Source organism: Cydia strobilella, chromosome 4, assembly GCF_947568885.1.
Source record: "Cydia strobilella chromosome 4, ilCydStro3.1, whole genome shotgun sequence".
In the NCBI taxonomy this organism is placed as follows: Eukaryota; Metazoa; Arthropoda; class Insecta; order Lepidoptera; family Tortricidae; genus Cydia; species Cydia strobilella.
The window spans coordinates 9,224,522-9,239,968 of NC_086044.1; the positions used below are offsets into that span (position 1 = coordinate 9,224,522).

At 34.7% G+C, this 15,447-nt stretch overlaps 1 protein-coding gene across 1 annotated transcript in view; it reads right to left on the reverse strand.

Annotated features, from left to right (window-relative positions):
• LOC134740906 (uncharacterized) overlaps nucleotides 1-15,447 on the reverse strand; it is a gene marked incomplete at its 5' end in the record, with an annotated part of 43,932 nt that overhangs the window by 7,917 nt on the left and 20,568 nt on the right. Inside the window, 13 exons of the mRNA XM_063673560.1 lie at nucleotides 612-768; nucleotides 857-956; nucleotides 1,058-1,249; nucleotides 1,619-1,814; nucleotides 2,297-2,472; nucleotides 2,548-2,629; nucleotides 4,086-4,341; nucleotides 4,426-4,468; nucleotides 4,870-5,045; nucleotides 5,510-5,656; nucleotides 5,842-5,951; nucleotides 6,156-6,336; nucleotides 13,426-13,593. Of these exons, the coding sequence (XP_063529630.1) occupies nucleotides 612-768; nucleotides 857-956; nucleotides 1,058-1,249; nucleotides 1,619-1,814; nucleotides 2,297-2,472; nucleotides 2,548-2,629; nucleotides 4,086-4,341; nucleotides 4,426-4,468; nucleotides 4,870-5,045; nucleotides 5,510-5,656; nucleotides 5,842-5,951; nucleotides 6,156-6,336; nucleotides 13,426-13,593 (1,984 nt within the window). The remainder of the gene's footprint in view (nucleotides 1-611; nucleotides 769-856; nucleotides 957-1,057; nucleotides 1,250-1,618; nucleotides 1,815-2,296; nucleotides 2,473-2,547; nucleotides 2,630-4,085; nucleotides 4,342-4,425; nucleotides 4,469-4,869; nucleotides 5,046-5,509; nucleotides 5,657-5,841; nucleotides 5,952-6,155; nucleotides 6,337-13,425; nucleotides 13,594-15,447) is intronic.

Below are 15,447 nucleotides of genomic sequence, written 5' to 3' on the forward strand. Positions count from 1 at the left end.
AGCCTTATGAACCGATTTTGCATGTACAACCAGCCTTAAAGTTTGTAGTCTATGATTGTTCATTATTTTAGTATGTGGGTATTTTTGCACTTTGTAATTTTTCCTCAGTCACCTGTTGACCACGAACGCTGTAAAGGGTTCGAAACGTCGGGATGTATTATAAATTCAATATACGCGATATAATCCGTTTTCATAGTTTTATTTCATCAACCAGCAGTTAAGCTTAAAGGGGCCCACTGACTATCAGTCCGCCGGACGATATCGGCCTGTCAGTTAGAACAAAAATGTGACAGTTCCGAACAACTGACAGGCCGATATCGTCCGGCGGACTGATAGTCAGTGGGCCCCTTTAGTATGAAATATCTCATACAATAAAATTTTGCAAATGTTTTAATGGTGACAAACGGTTTGGTACAACCTACCTAACAGATCCAAACAATTGAGACGATGCACCGGTACATTCGGTTAAGAAGTGCGCGTTGCTAGTTGATAATAATATGACATTCTCGGTCAGACTGGTCTAGTTTGTCAGTGGAAAAACATCATTAAAATAAATATTGCTATATCGTTCTGGTAAAACCAAAAAAAACGGTAATTCTTATAGAACTAACCTGTAATGCAGGTATTGTGTGGTCGTTCGTCGTAATACGGGTGAAACACTTGAACGTTATTTTCTACCACCGACAACAAAGGCGAGTCGGTATGCAAATCATAATAGGCCGTTGAACCATCCGCGTAACCGACTAATACTAGATTATGTTCTTTTTGCTAGAAAAAATAAAATATTAAAATTAGAAAACAATAACTAATAATTAAATTGGTTTGAATGTTAGAGAACCAGCAGTATTTGACTTACTTTAGACCACGAAACAGAAGTTGCCTGATATGGTTTTCTGTTACTGCCCATAATCATTCTTAACTCCGCAACTGGTTTCAGTTTCTGGACAATTTGATTACTGAAAATTAAAAAGGTGTTTAATTATTTGCTAAGCTTTGTTGAACTCAAAAACGAAGAAACTAATTATGTTAATATAAGCTTATTTTGAAAGTTACTTACTTCTTAACTACAGTGGACGGATAGGGAACAGCAAAAATGTAGACGGATCCGCTAGAGCACGCCACCGCGAGCAGCCCCAGACGACTCGGCGCGTTCTCGGCAGTTAAGGCATCCCTCGCACCCGACGGACACCAGTCCATCGACCAAACCGTCCCGAAGTCGTGTGCTACACCCAACACTATCTCCGGTAATCTGTGCCAATAAAAATACTAAGTATTTATTTATATTACTTAAAAAATGACGATTAAAATCTATTAAAAATTACCTACCTGCGCTAACTTTGAACACCACGCGCGATTGTCAACTTTATTGGAATGCACGAAGGTGAATAATAAATTGTAATTGTGTGATTTCGTGGCTGTCTTTGGCGATCGAAGTCAAACTATTTGGGACCGTAAAGCAGTTTTTTACGCAAATTATTCCAAAAAGGAAAACTAATCACTTAAATTGGCTTTTTTTCAGTCTTTCTGCAGGACAAATATCAGGATAAATAAAAGTTCACGCGGGGTCGCGTTAGTCAAATTTATATAATTAGGTATACATATCGTAATGTAGACTTACCCTCGAAACTTGTTGAAACACCATATTTGTATTAAATTTTCGTATTTCGGCGTTTCTCCGCCTTGGTAACGCGGGCAGTCCGGACCGTTGTGGCAAGCTATAGCCAGGAAGTTGGACGCCCCGTCAGACATATCCTCTACTCGGGGCGGCACCCAGGCGATACACACTATGCTTGCACCCACGAATATGCTGGTACCTAAAATATTCAATATTCATTTATTAGGGTTTTTTTTTCAACTGCCATAGCTAAGTAATGAAAAACCTTGCAAAAATTGTATGGCAATATTGTTAAATGTTGTGATCATACAGTTAAAGTGAGAAAACCTTTTACAAGTCTGCCTTTCTGATACTAGTATTATTTTAACCTCGCCCGTGTTGCAGGTTTTTGCAGTATACCCTAACATTTATAGAACACACATCAGTGATAACAGTCCAATTCTACCGGTGTAAACTATTGTATAGGTAAATTAGTTTGTGATGGGCATATGTGATATATTGCATACATTCGATGTTCTACCTTAACACAAACATTATAAAGTCCATATTTTAAACATCCGCTCAATACCAAGATTTTTGTATATGTATGTACTGCAATTGTTATAAGGTTGAATATCAAATGTATAAAAACCATCTGTCAATCACTAACTAGGGATAATAAAGGTGCAATCGATCACTTACCACTGTCGTCCTCTAAAGCTTGGAATCTCTTCAAAGTTGTCCAAGCAGAAACAGTTTTGAATTTACAGGAGTGCTCCAGTGGTGGCATGTATCTTGTCAGTTCAGATTCGAGTACGGGTTCGTGTTGACATTGCCATCGAGGAAACAAGACTTCAATCGTCAAATAAGTTTTACAACTGAAAAAATAGGTTTAGTTAATAAAAATCTTACTTTTTCACGTAAAGAGATGGATAGTCACAGGGCGTACTTACAAATCTTCGTCGCCATTGCGTATATACGAATTTACATCTTCAACTTTGAAGGGAATACGTGTCACTTTCGACAACACTGGCGCTGGGAAAAACAATAATTTATAAAGATAAATAGTAATCCAGTAACTTTGTCGCCTTTTGTAAGAGGGTTCGTTTGCGTCCATTCCGGTAGTTCTGATATTTTGCAGACTTGTTTATGATGTTGGCTCAATGAATAATCCAAGTTTGTCATTTCGAGTGCCGAACGCAACTTTGTCAAAAATCGAAAAAACCCCGAAAATTTGGATTTTTGTTAAATTTGGGCAATTGCAGTGATATAAACAGGGCATTTATAGCCCAAAAAAATGTTTAAGGGCAATGTGTGGGATTGGTCCGCGGGATTCATGTATACCTTTATTCCAAAAACATGAAATTTTGACACTACCATGCATGTACATTTTCGAGGCAGCAGTTTTTGTAAAAAAATACCCAGATCTTTTTAAAAAGGCCATAGATGTTTACCATAGAAACACAAGATATCCTAACAAACTTGTATTAAGTAGACTTCATTCCGAACAGTTCACTTTTTATGAAAAATAGCTATTATTTATGTATGAAAATATTTAATGCCCTTCCTGAAAATATAAAACTCCTCTAAATCCATTCAAAGCCCAACTATATACTTGGCTCAAAAAACAGGTGTTTTACTTGAGTTCCTCGAAATATAATAATATTAAATAGAAATTATAGTTTTAAGTAAACAATGTAATAGATTAAGACCACCTACGTATAGCTTTAAGATAACATTTGCATGCAGCATGCTTAACCAGCAAAATATGTCACTGTACGGGAAAATCTTTCCAATATCACCTTGTTGTACCATATTTTATGCAAGTAAAATAATTTTTGTTTTGTTTTTTGTTTGTTTTGTTTGTTTAAATGAGTAGTTTTCGATAGTACCTTCTCAAGACGTTTTTAAAGTTGACTAAATTTGCTACAATACGAGACTAAAATTGTCTCTGTAGATCTCATAGTTTCCGAGATAAAGCCTTTCAAAATTTACAATTTTTTTAAATTGAAATAGTAGGCTAAGTGAGTGCAGTGAGTATGCACTTTTGTCTCAGGCGATGCCGCTTGGCACTATTATTCCTAGGTCAAACAAAGCTGTAGCCACGAGATCGTACCGTGCATATCTCCCAAAAAGGGAGGCGAAAGGGTCGGATCCCCAGGTCCAATCTATGCTATATTCCTTCCCGCTGTTAACAACTAGGGCAAGTTATGTATGATTTTAATAAAATTAACCCATTGATGGGTCGCGAGCGAATATTGAGTGGGCTCTGACGACATTCGGACCGATCGGGCGATCTGAGCATTACCAATAATATTTAATGCCCCCTTTTTAAGACGGCCAAGAGGTGGGTCCCGAATTTGGCACTTTTTGTTAGATGGGTCGGAGCCCAGTCAACTTTGAGAACCACTGTTGTAAACTGTACCACTACAAGCGAGAGGAACTTTTTAATCTTCTACCTATATATTTTAGAAGTGGAAGCACAACTTACCAGGTTCTCTATACCGTTTCTTTTTCGCTTGAAGCTCGTCATCATCATCATCATCGTCGTCCCCATAGTCATTTACCTCATTAGAAATATTGGAATCGACATCGGTATCTTCCGATTCGTCCTCTGAGCTTCCTATCTCGGCGGCCGAATCCTCGTCTCCACTGAAGTCTTTTTCGTTTCTCACTTCGCATTTGTGCCTCTGTAATTCCTCTTTGAAATCCGCACCAAATCCACATGACTGACACGAATGTGAATGCTGTGAGCAAAAAAACAACAAACACTAAATTTCTAAGTAAACTTCAAATAATATTTTACAGATCTGAGTTTGTATCGTACACACCATACTCATGTTGTCACTATAGTTTTCAATAACTGACCGCGCCCTGAAAATATAGGGAAAATGTGAGTTAAAGTAATACATTTATTATTCATTTAATAAATACGGGTGAATAATTTAATTTGAGGTCGAAATAAATGGCTATTTTATTTTATTTTATAATTAATTTCAATAAATTAAAATTGTCAATGTTTAAAAAATATCATAAGCTCGGGTTTTTTATTTAATAAATAAGTACCAAGACATTGTAAGTGTAATGCAAAACTCCATATTTTGCTTTGTCATCATCATGCTATAAAAACTTAAAATTATGAAAATGACAATAAAAAATTGTGGTTTGAAATACTCGTATACAAATGGGGAAGGCCGGTGAAAGCAAATTGTAGACGGCAGTCTTCTAGATTCCATACGATTTATGCTACAAATGCCTTCTACATTGATACTTACTTCACAGCAGCGCGCCTCTTGCCCAATATATTAATTTCTTTCTTTTCCTCAATTGGTTTTATTTTGGCCTCCGCTGTGAGCGTTTGTACCCTGTGCATCATTGCGTGCTGATTCTTATATATGCAGAGATATTTATTATTGCATATATCACACAGGGATCGATACATGTCTATTTCCTGCAATTGAATTTTGTTTTCTTTAAACATAATATGTATGTGGTTGGTAGAGATCAATGCCTTTTGGCATTAAGTCCGCCATTTGTACATTTTTCTTTGGTTTTGTACAATAAAGTTTAAATAAATATGTAATATAAAGATTTATAAAATGTATTATGAGGTAAATACCAAGTTCTATGATACCATTAGACGAAATATGTACCTATAGTTTGTCAAAGGACTGTCTCATTTCAAACATAGACAGAGAGAATCATACTATCTTTGTCTTACCTACACTAGTACTAGAACCCAAAAGAAAAGGATGAGTATAGTTCTTTTTGTTTTTATTTACTGACAATTTGGTTTGACCAACTATAACTTATGTATGTATAATAAACTGCAAATAAAAAATCATTTTTTGTAGAGATACTTTTCAAAATGTATGTATATGTTAACGAATAAAGGAAAGAAATTTACTAAAGTACCTCCTCCGTTTTTTTACACATTATGATGTGCGCATAAAAGCCAGCAAAAGACGCTCGAGTGGTACCGCACGCATTACATTTTAAATTACCCTTTATTTGTTTGTATTCTTTAAGAAATCTCTCTACAGCGTAAACGTTTTTGATGTCCTGAAACCAGATAATAACAGATTAGAATAAAAATTAACCCACGTTTCTCTACTCTACTCCATAAAAGGTACAGGAGCAATAAAAACAAGTTCCTTTGTATGGTTTCAATAAGTTTTCTTAAGTGTGCATGGGATCTTAAGTAGGTAAGTTAACTCAAGTTAACTTAAAAGCTAATTAAGCCTTACAATAGGAGTTTCGCCGACTATCCAAGTTACATTGTAATGATTTTCTATAGCGTGAGTTTTCCAATCTTCCGACTTTATCACTTCTTTACACATGGCGCACTGATTTTCATCTGGAAACCGAAAATTAAACAAATATATAAAGTTAATTATAATTATTTTATATAAATTATATAAAAAATTATATTATTAAATTATATAATTATGTAGACAAAACTTAATTTATGATTGTATTATTTTAGCAAATACGTGTAGGTAGCTCATTTACCTAAATAAGTAAGTGTGTATAAATTAAAGTATAGTTGGAAGCATGTTACCTTTATTCGAAGGCCCGATTCCTTCATTAACTGACGTGTCGATAACATCACAATTTTTGATGTGTGTCAAATAAGTTTTCACATATTTTCTCACTAAGCCACACTTGTTACAGGTTAAACCATCCATCCTTTTGCAAATTACGTACAAATACTGGTTCACGTCTTCAAAATCATCCAAGTTCTGAAAGATACAAGATACAATGAAAATATGAATGTTTACTTTTAAGCTGGATAGGATCCGACGCCACCTGTGACCGCCAACTGCACTAGTGTACATAACCCAAATGTAGATCATTCAAATGTGTATACAATATAGTATGTTTGCACATTCAAGTAGTACTAACAATTTACATTCTTAACACAGTTACTGCCAGCGACCCGCTAGGGGGGAGGGGGTGGGGGGGTTGTTCGTGGGCGCTTTTCGCTACAAAGCGGAAAATACGACCGTGTTATCGGATACTGACGGATATCGAAAACCGATTTAAATATTACAGAAAACTTTATGCCTTATCCCTTTGCCTCGAACATGTGCACGTTTTTGTTTTTTTTTATTTTATTTTTTATTTAATTACAATTATAAGCTTACAGTAATACCAAAGCGCCTATAATGCTAACAACAGTATTTAACAATACATTATGAAACAGTAGATTTATATCATTCTAAGGACGTGGTACATTCTATGTTTTAACACATTCTAAGGAGTCTTAGGTACGAAGCAAAACTATCTCAGCTAAAGATTGTCTACTACGCATTGATCGAATCCAGGTTACGATAAAGCGTCAAGTTTTGGGGTAACAGTTATAAGTACAATATACAAACAGCTTTTGTGGCTCAAAAAAGAGCAATAAGAACGATAGCTAGATTGCCTCAGACAGAGTTCTGTAAGAGCTATTTCTTGGAATATGAAATTCTCACCGTTCCTAGTCTGTATATATTGGTGGTACTAACAGATTTAGTTAAGTCTATTTTTAATATAGAAACACCTGAAGACAGAGAACTCCGTCTAGCTACTAGGAGAAAAGACTTGCCACAAACAATCTCGGCTAAGCTTAACATAGTTAAGCACTCAGCAAGCTATCAGGCCATTATTCTCTTTAATAGATTACCGGTTGAACTGAAGATGATCGTCAATGTAAACAGGTTTAAAACCAAGCTCAAGACTTTTTTGCTAAGCAAGTGTTTTTACTCAGTGGAAGAATTTTGTCAGCCTACTAATTAAAATTATTTATTGAATTGACATTATATACACTCAAATTAGAATTATTCATACATATACAATATAAATAATAGAATTATAGCGTAATTGTCATTTTTTGACTTTTTTTTTTAGTTTTAGTTGTAGGTACAAGTTGACATTTTATAATTGTATTTTTTTTTTCATTAGTCAATTATTTTTGTTATATTTGAGCAAATTAACGTTTATTCCTTGTATGTTATTGTGTACTAGCTGTGCCCGCGGCTTCGCCTGCGTGGAATTCGGTCTGTATCATGGCGAAGCAGACGCTCACGGAGACCTGTAGGCGGTTGAAGCGGAACGGGAAGTTGCTCGGGATGAGGGGGATGCGCGGGATGAACACGGCTTCTCCGGCGCCACACTCCGTCAGGATCTACGCCTACATATGTATTTCGTACGATGTCTTTGGGATCACAATCGAGACTCGCGCTGGCTTGCCGTTTCAGCCGAAAGCGAAGCTACCTACCTGGCTGCCACTGAGTCTCTCACCGTGGTCTTTCTCAGACTCCTGAACCTCAATGCGTTGCGAGGCTTTCGCGAAAGATTCGATTTTTTTCGGGAAGGCATAGAAGGCATAATAGGCGTATAAGTCCCAAATCGTTTGACAATTACTCCGTAAACGACATAGAGAATTTTTTTTTTTAAAGTACCCACCTTCGTGGCCATTATTAAGAGGAAAGGGCACGGCCGCTTCTCCATACAAACGCAGTCTCCATTCTCCTCTATCACTATGACAATATTTTTAGGTACATAATTTTATATAGGTATATTTACCATAGCGAAACGCTACGTTTTCTGCGTTTGACTTTTTTAGATTTTTTGATTATTGTAAAAATTAGGAGCGAGAAACAGATTTCATGCAAATTCTTTAATGCTTCTAACTTTTATAATAAGTAATTAAAAATTCCAAAAACACAAACGTACACGGGACATAGCTGTGGTTGATACACAACTAATTGTGTCAAAATATTTTGAATAATGTTAATATCAAGAGAGGAAAATGAGGACTAACAGTTGTACGAAAAGGTGATTTTGCGCGGGTCCTCCACTTTCGTCTTAAGTGCTTAAAGGATGCGATACGTATGAATATGGATGCGATATAATTACGATTAGGTATAATTCATGATGGAGAAAATTAATAATTTTAAATAATTACCTATGCAATTGAGCGCGTGTTGATATGCGTGTTGATTTTACCACTATGTAACTATGAATACTTGATTACTTAATGTTTACTCTGTTCCCCAAAAGTTGGCACTGTGCAATATGTGGCAATTAATTTATTGTTCAATTTAAAAAAATAATTTGTTGATTTTGAAGTGTAGGTATAGAATATTAGGTAAGGATTCAAATAACATGTAATTAGATCATAAGGATCATATAGCTTAGCGGTACCATATACGGAGAGTCATGTAAGACGACTCTCCCCATATTAGGTTAGGAATGTAATCCATATACGGAAAGTAATGTAAGATGACTCTCTAACAACCATTTGACACCTTTCACGTGTAGACCTCCCAAGTAGTGTGATTCATAGTTAACCTAGATAATTTAGTATATAAAGGATTGTATATTTTAAATGAAGGCATTATATCTTCAGTATTTAACCGACAGTCTTGTGTTTTACTTCTGTCTTGGGTCCCATCCTTACATGGCGATCCTGCCAGTGGCGTAAAGTCTACGCCATATGGCGCCTGCCGGTGCAGTAGGTGGTTCTGCACTGGCGGGGCGCGCTTCAATGGCAAAATTTCGAGTAAATAATTCAAGAAAATAATTTAAAACTCTTAATATGTGGACATTCACAAGAAAAAAAAAACAGTGAAAAACTAAAATATCAAAAAGCAAAAACTGAAAGTGAAAAACAAACAATAATTTAATTAAACTAAAATAATGTGTGGGAAAGTGGACTCTAGTGATAAACATACGTAAAATTAAATAAAGCAAGACATAATATGGACAAGATGAGAAATCTATCAGCGTGAATGTGAAAACGTGATTTAACTATTCGGATAAAGTACTGTGCAAATCCGCGAACCAAGACTGCATGTGTATGTGATGACGGTTATTGCTAACCAGTAACGAAAGCTGTGGGCGCGGCTGGATGACTCTAAGTGGACCCAAATAGACAAGAAGAAATGGACTCCTATTATATTAAGGTACACTCAATAATTGTGTTCGAGATTTTAATTATTTTTTTAAGTGTACATGTGGATATTTAACTTGCACTTTATATTAAAAAAAAAATACCGGATTTTACTTTGTTAACACGGACTTGATGCATAATAAACAAATAACGAGGAAGAAAATAAGTGATATTTATAGAAAAATTAAACGTGGAATACATATATGTAACAAAGATTAAACGAAAAACGGTTAAATATTATGATATGTCTATGAAATAAAACTTGATGTTATTTTACTATGGGATATGGAAAATTAAATGTTCGTAGGTAACATTTTGTAAAGTGATGTTAAACGATTATTTTAGAAAATGAAGTTATTACAATATAAAGGACTGGTTTAAAGAGAAAATTCGCAAAGATAGAAGGTTGAAATTGTGAGGTTTATAAAGTTGTGTTAAAGATGGCAAAGCATAAGTTTTATGATGTAATTAGCCTGATCACCTAAGAGCGAATTAAATCCTTATATGTTGTAGTTTTGATGGTTTGTGAGTAATATGAAGCGGATAATAATTGTTTTTAGATTATGAGGAAAATTAATTATTTTAAAAGAGATTATATGAGAATAATGAGAGCGGTAATAATGATATTCGTTAGCTTCAGTGGCCCGAAGGGAACTGTTGTGCGAATTAAAACAATGTAGCAAGGTACACCGGGATACAAGGGCAGGCACGAAATCCTTGTTACCTGATCATGATTCGGTCGAGCTACCTTTCGTGAAGGTCCTTGGACACGTGGTATGTTTGTTAAAGAAAGGAAGTGTTAAAAGAACTGCCTGTTAAGTAATAATTAATGGTATAAATAATATATGCGCAATAAAGAAAGAAATAATAATAAAAATATACCTTGTATCCTGAAAGAAATAATGAATAAAATAATAAATGAGTGAATATATGATATATTGAAGAGATATTGTAGCGCTACAGAATAGATAATTATGCATGTTTTATAAAAGAAATTGTATGAACACAAATAATAAACATAATAAGCATGTGAAGACGTCATAAAAAGAGAAAGAGATAAATAAATAAATTGTGAAACATTATTTTCTTGCAAGTAAATAGGAAAGACGATACTATGAAAAGTTATGCATACTGACAATATGAAAAAAAACCTGTGTAATTTAAGGTACCTAGGATTGTGACAAATAATTAATACGCGTATTATATAATGACAATGACAATGAGAAATAAGAGAATTAATAGAAGAGGAGATTGAATTAAGAATTACTTTGTTATCAAATAAGTTTAATTTTATTAAGATAAGAGATTTTTGTATTATTAATGGTTTTATTTTAACATGTAAGTAAAATTTTATGTTACCATAATTATGAACCATACTTATTATAGTGGAAGACATATGAATATTATTTTTGTGTTATGGATAAATAATTATAAAAAAAATTTCAAAAAAAAAAAGAAAAAGAAAAGAGAATGTAAAATATATATATATATAAACAATAATATAAAAAATATGAAAAAAATAAAAAATATATTCAATAATATATTTTTCCTTTTCCAGAAGGAGGGAGATGAAGTGTAGGTATAGAATATTAGGTAAGGATTCAAATAACATGTAATTAGATCATAAGGATCATATAGCTTAGCGGTACCATATACGGAGAGTCATGTAAGACGACTCTCCCCATATTAGGTTAGGAATGTAATCCATATACGGAAAGTAATGTAAGATGACTCTCTAACAACCATTTGACACCTTTCACGTGTAGACCTCCCAAGTAGTGTGATTCATAGTTAACCTAGATAATTTAGTATATAAAGGATTGTATATTTTAAATGAAGGCATTATATCTTCAGTATTTAACCGACAGTCTTGTCTTTTACTTCTGTCTTGGGTCCCATCCTTACAATTTGGCAAAATCCTTCCTCGGTGCTCGGTGGCGTACACCAGTACACAGTACGTTGTGACATGAATAGTCACAACGTACTAATTTCAGCGCCATCTGTTAGTTTGGCAGGGTACTCGATAGTCGTAGCACATATTTGAACAAAAAGTTTGCACCTTCCTAAGTAGCGCTATAAAATTCAGGTGCAACCTAACTCAATTAGTCGAGTGTGCTCAAGCAATAAAAATGTCAAATACGGCGTTCTCTGAATAAAAGATTTCCTTGGTGGATGAATTAATCTTGGTGTTCCTAAGATGTATTTAAGAAGCGGAGCTGCCCAGATTTTTGATGTAGGGGGGTGGGGATGTTTAAGATTAGGTTCTAAGTCGTTTAGTATCATTTTCAACTAAATCAAAAGACGTTTACGTAGATTTCATGTAAATTAGTTCAGGCGGTTATTGATTCCCCCTACAATATTACACCTTCCTTTTTAGTTTAAAGGTAATTTTTTTGGGATAAAAACTACCCTAGTTCTTCTACGGGACTCAAACTACTATCTCTATACCAAACTTTATCTAAATCAGTTCAGCGGTTATTGAATCCCATACCAATTTCCACCCTCCTTTTCACACCCTTAAGGGATGATGTTTGAGATTAAAACTATCCTATGCTCTTCCCTGGGACTCAAACTAACTCTATATCAAATTTAAACTAAATTGGTTCAGCGGTTTAAACGTGAAGAGGAATTAAAACGTTTTTTTTTTTTCTTAATATTTTTTGTGTTTTCACTCCGGAATGGTGTCATTTTGATATCATAAATGAATTCGGCATACCCGATTTATACAAAAACGACACCTAATTTGGCCTAGTAGCCTAAATGATATAGTTATCAAGATAAAGTATTTAACCCCTTTTTCACCACCTTGGGGGATGAATTTATAAAAACGCAGAAAGTAATTTTCTTGCTTTTTAATATAATGTTACCTTTTTGCAAAAGTTTCAAGTTAAAATAAAATTTGCATCCCAAGACAAACTTTCATCCCCTTCTCAACCCCCTGAGGGGTTAAATTTCCAAATACGTCGAAATTACTTTTTTTGTAATCGTCTATTATACCTTTCTAAGAAGTTTCAAAGAATTTTTGTAATTGATTCAAACTTTCAAACTTTGATTCAAACGCTGAAATCACTTTTCCTGTATTATAATAATATGCCCATATACAAAGATTCAAGTAACGCACTCGAAAAAAAAATTGATCTCCATACAAACTTTCAACCTCTTTTTCACCTCCTTAGGGGATGAATTTTCAAAAACGCTGAAATTAGTTTTCTTGTAATTCAATAATATATCTTTTTACGAAGTTTCAAATTGCTAGCTTAAAATAAATCTTGAACCCCATACAAACTTTCATCCCCTTTTTAACCCCCTTAGGGGTAAAATTTCTCAAATTTTTATAGCCTATAACCTGGCCGTGGATTTTTTCGACAGATTAGTAAAGTTTGCATCAAAATCCGTTCAGCCGTTTTCATTTGATGCGCGGTCAAATAAACAGACAAACAGATAAACAGACAAAAATTCTAAAAACTGTTGGAACGTGTTCTGTTATCGATTCTAAGTATCCCCAGCCAATTTTTTTTTTCGAATATCTTCCATGTACAGACTTTCGACCCTCTTCCGCTTTATTATATGTATAGATTTTTTTTTGTGTTAGCCTAAGTATTTTAATGTATAATTTCCAATGCGATGTAAATATTGCTTGTGAATGAAATAAATGAATGAAATGAAATGAAATTCATTGCCACCCAGCCAAACAAGACATCCGCGCCAGCCCACAAAAACATAGTCATGTATAGCTGTAGTACCACGATCCCGACTATCGAGTCGTCCGGCCTGTGAGCTCGAACTCATGTAACTCCTTATTTAAATAATAGCGGGTTAATGAATATGGAATCGCGACGTTCGCTGCATTTTGCTGTCAATAACTCTCTACCGATATGATATGAAAACTCACCCAGGGCCTTTCTCCTTTTCTCCATGCTAAGTAATTGTGTTCTTTCTGAGTATGCTGTATCCATTTGCCGGCCTCCACTTCCTTTTCACAAACGCCGCAGGTTCCGCCGCTTGCGAAGTCCACGTCATCAAAATCAACAACGGGAGCTCTTTCTCTTATACCACCAATCTAAAATTGTTCATTTTATTCATCAAAATCTGGCTTGCCAATTGTGCTACAGAAAAAGTCAGTCCAAACTAAGGCTTCAATTAATTTTTACACACTAAAATAAATAAATATAATAGGAGAATTTTTCACAAATCGACCTAGTCCCAAAGGGCACCAAATATAATGACCACCAAAAAATAATCTGGTACCCTAAATAAAGAAATCGCTTTCACCAAAAAAAATTACTAAACACCAAAAAAATAAGGTCTAAAATTACAAAACTAACACCTGTTTAAATCACGACTGCACTTCAAATTGTATTCAAACACCAAAAATCATGAATGATCACCAAATATAATTAATGATCACCAAATCTTAAAGAGCAAATTAATGCGATATTTTCACTTAAATAAACCACTATGATTACCAAAAAATTTATACATATTACCAAATAAAGTAAAATGATGCCAAAATTACTAGCCCCTCAAACTCAATCCCCCGTACACCGCACCGCACGCGCCGCGCTCGCCTGACCCAATCCTCAATTCAGTCACGCGCCACGCTTACAGAAAAGAAATGCTACTAGAGAACCACGGTAAGGTTAGGTTAGAACTGCGATCGTCACAGAAACGAAATGCTACCAGATAAGTAGGTTAGGTTAGAACTGCGATCCTCACAGAACCGAACTGCTATCAGATAAGTGGGTTAGGTTAGGTTAGGTTAGAACTGCGATTTTCACAGAATCGAACTGCTACCAGATAAGTGGGTCAGGTTAGGACAGCCACCGCACGCGCCGCGCTCGCCTGACCCAATCCTCAATTAAGTCACGCGCCACGCTTACATAAAAGAAATGCTACTAGAGAAGTGTATAAGGTTAGGTTAGAACTGCGATCGTCACAGAAACGAAATGCTACCAGATAAGTGGGTTAGGTTAGGTTAGAACTGCGACCCTTACAGAAACGAAATACCACTATAAAAATGGGTTAGGTTATGTTAGAACTGCGACCCTTAAAGAAACGAAATGCTACAAGAAAAGTGGGTTAGGTTAGAACTGCGACCCTTACAGAAACGAAATGCTACTATAAAAGTGGGTTAGGTTAGAACTGCGACCCTTACAGAAACGAAATGCTACAAGAAAAGTGGGTTAGGTTAGGTTAGAACTGCGACCCTTACAGAAACGAAATGCTACTAGAGAAAAGTGGATTAATTAATTTAATGGAATAACAAGATGATTATATATTTGCACATTTTTAACCAACTTCAAGTAATTTGCTTTAATAGGATAGCAAAATTAAAAAATTTGGTTATAATTTCACATTAAAATGGAGGTCTAATTTTGGTAATCATTTAATATTTTTGGGTTTACAATGATTAGTTTGGAGTCATTTGCTTTAATAGGATTACAAGATTAAAAAATTTGGTTATAATTTCACATTAAAATGGGAGTTCTAAGTTTGGTGATCGTTTACAATTTTTGGGTTAAAAATGATTATTTTGGTGTTATTTGTTTAAAAAGGATAAAAATATGGTACAAATTTGGGAATCATTTCTCATTAAATAGGAGTTCTTATTTTGGTGATCATTCATTATTTTTGGTGGTAAAAACCAATTTTTTGGTGTTAAATTTTTCTAAATCTGGTGATCTGTTAAATACATGCCGTCCCAAAGTACAAGACGATGATATACAACGTGCTCACTAGGAACCCGAAAGATTTTAACAGTATACCTATTCCTGAATTTCCTGATCATATTTATGTCATTTCCAAGCATGTATCGTTTCAAAGTCTAGTCAAAGGTCCCACTTTGTCGCTTGCCATAGGGACACTTTGGCAGATTATTCGTATAAACTTACAAGCAAATCTCATCCTTATTCCT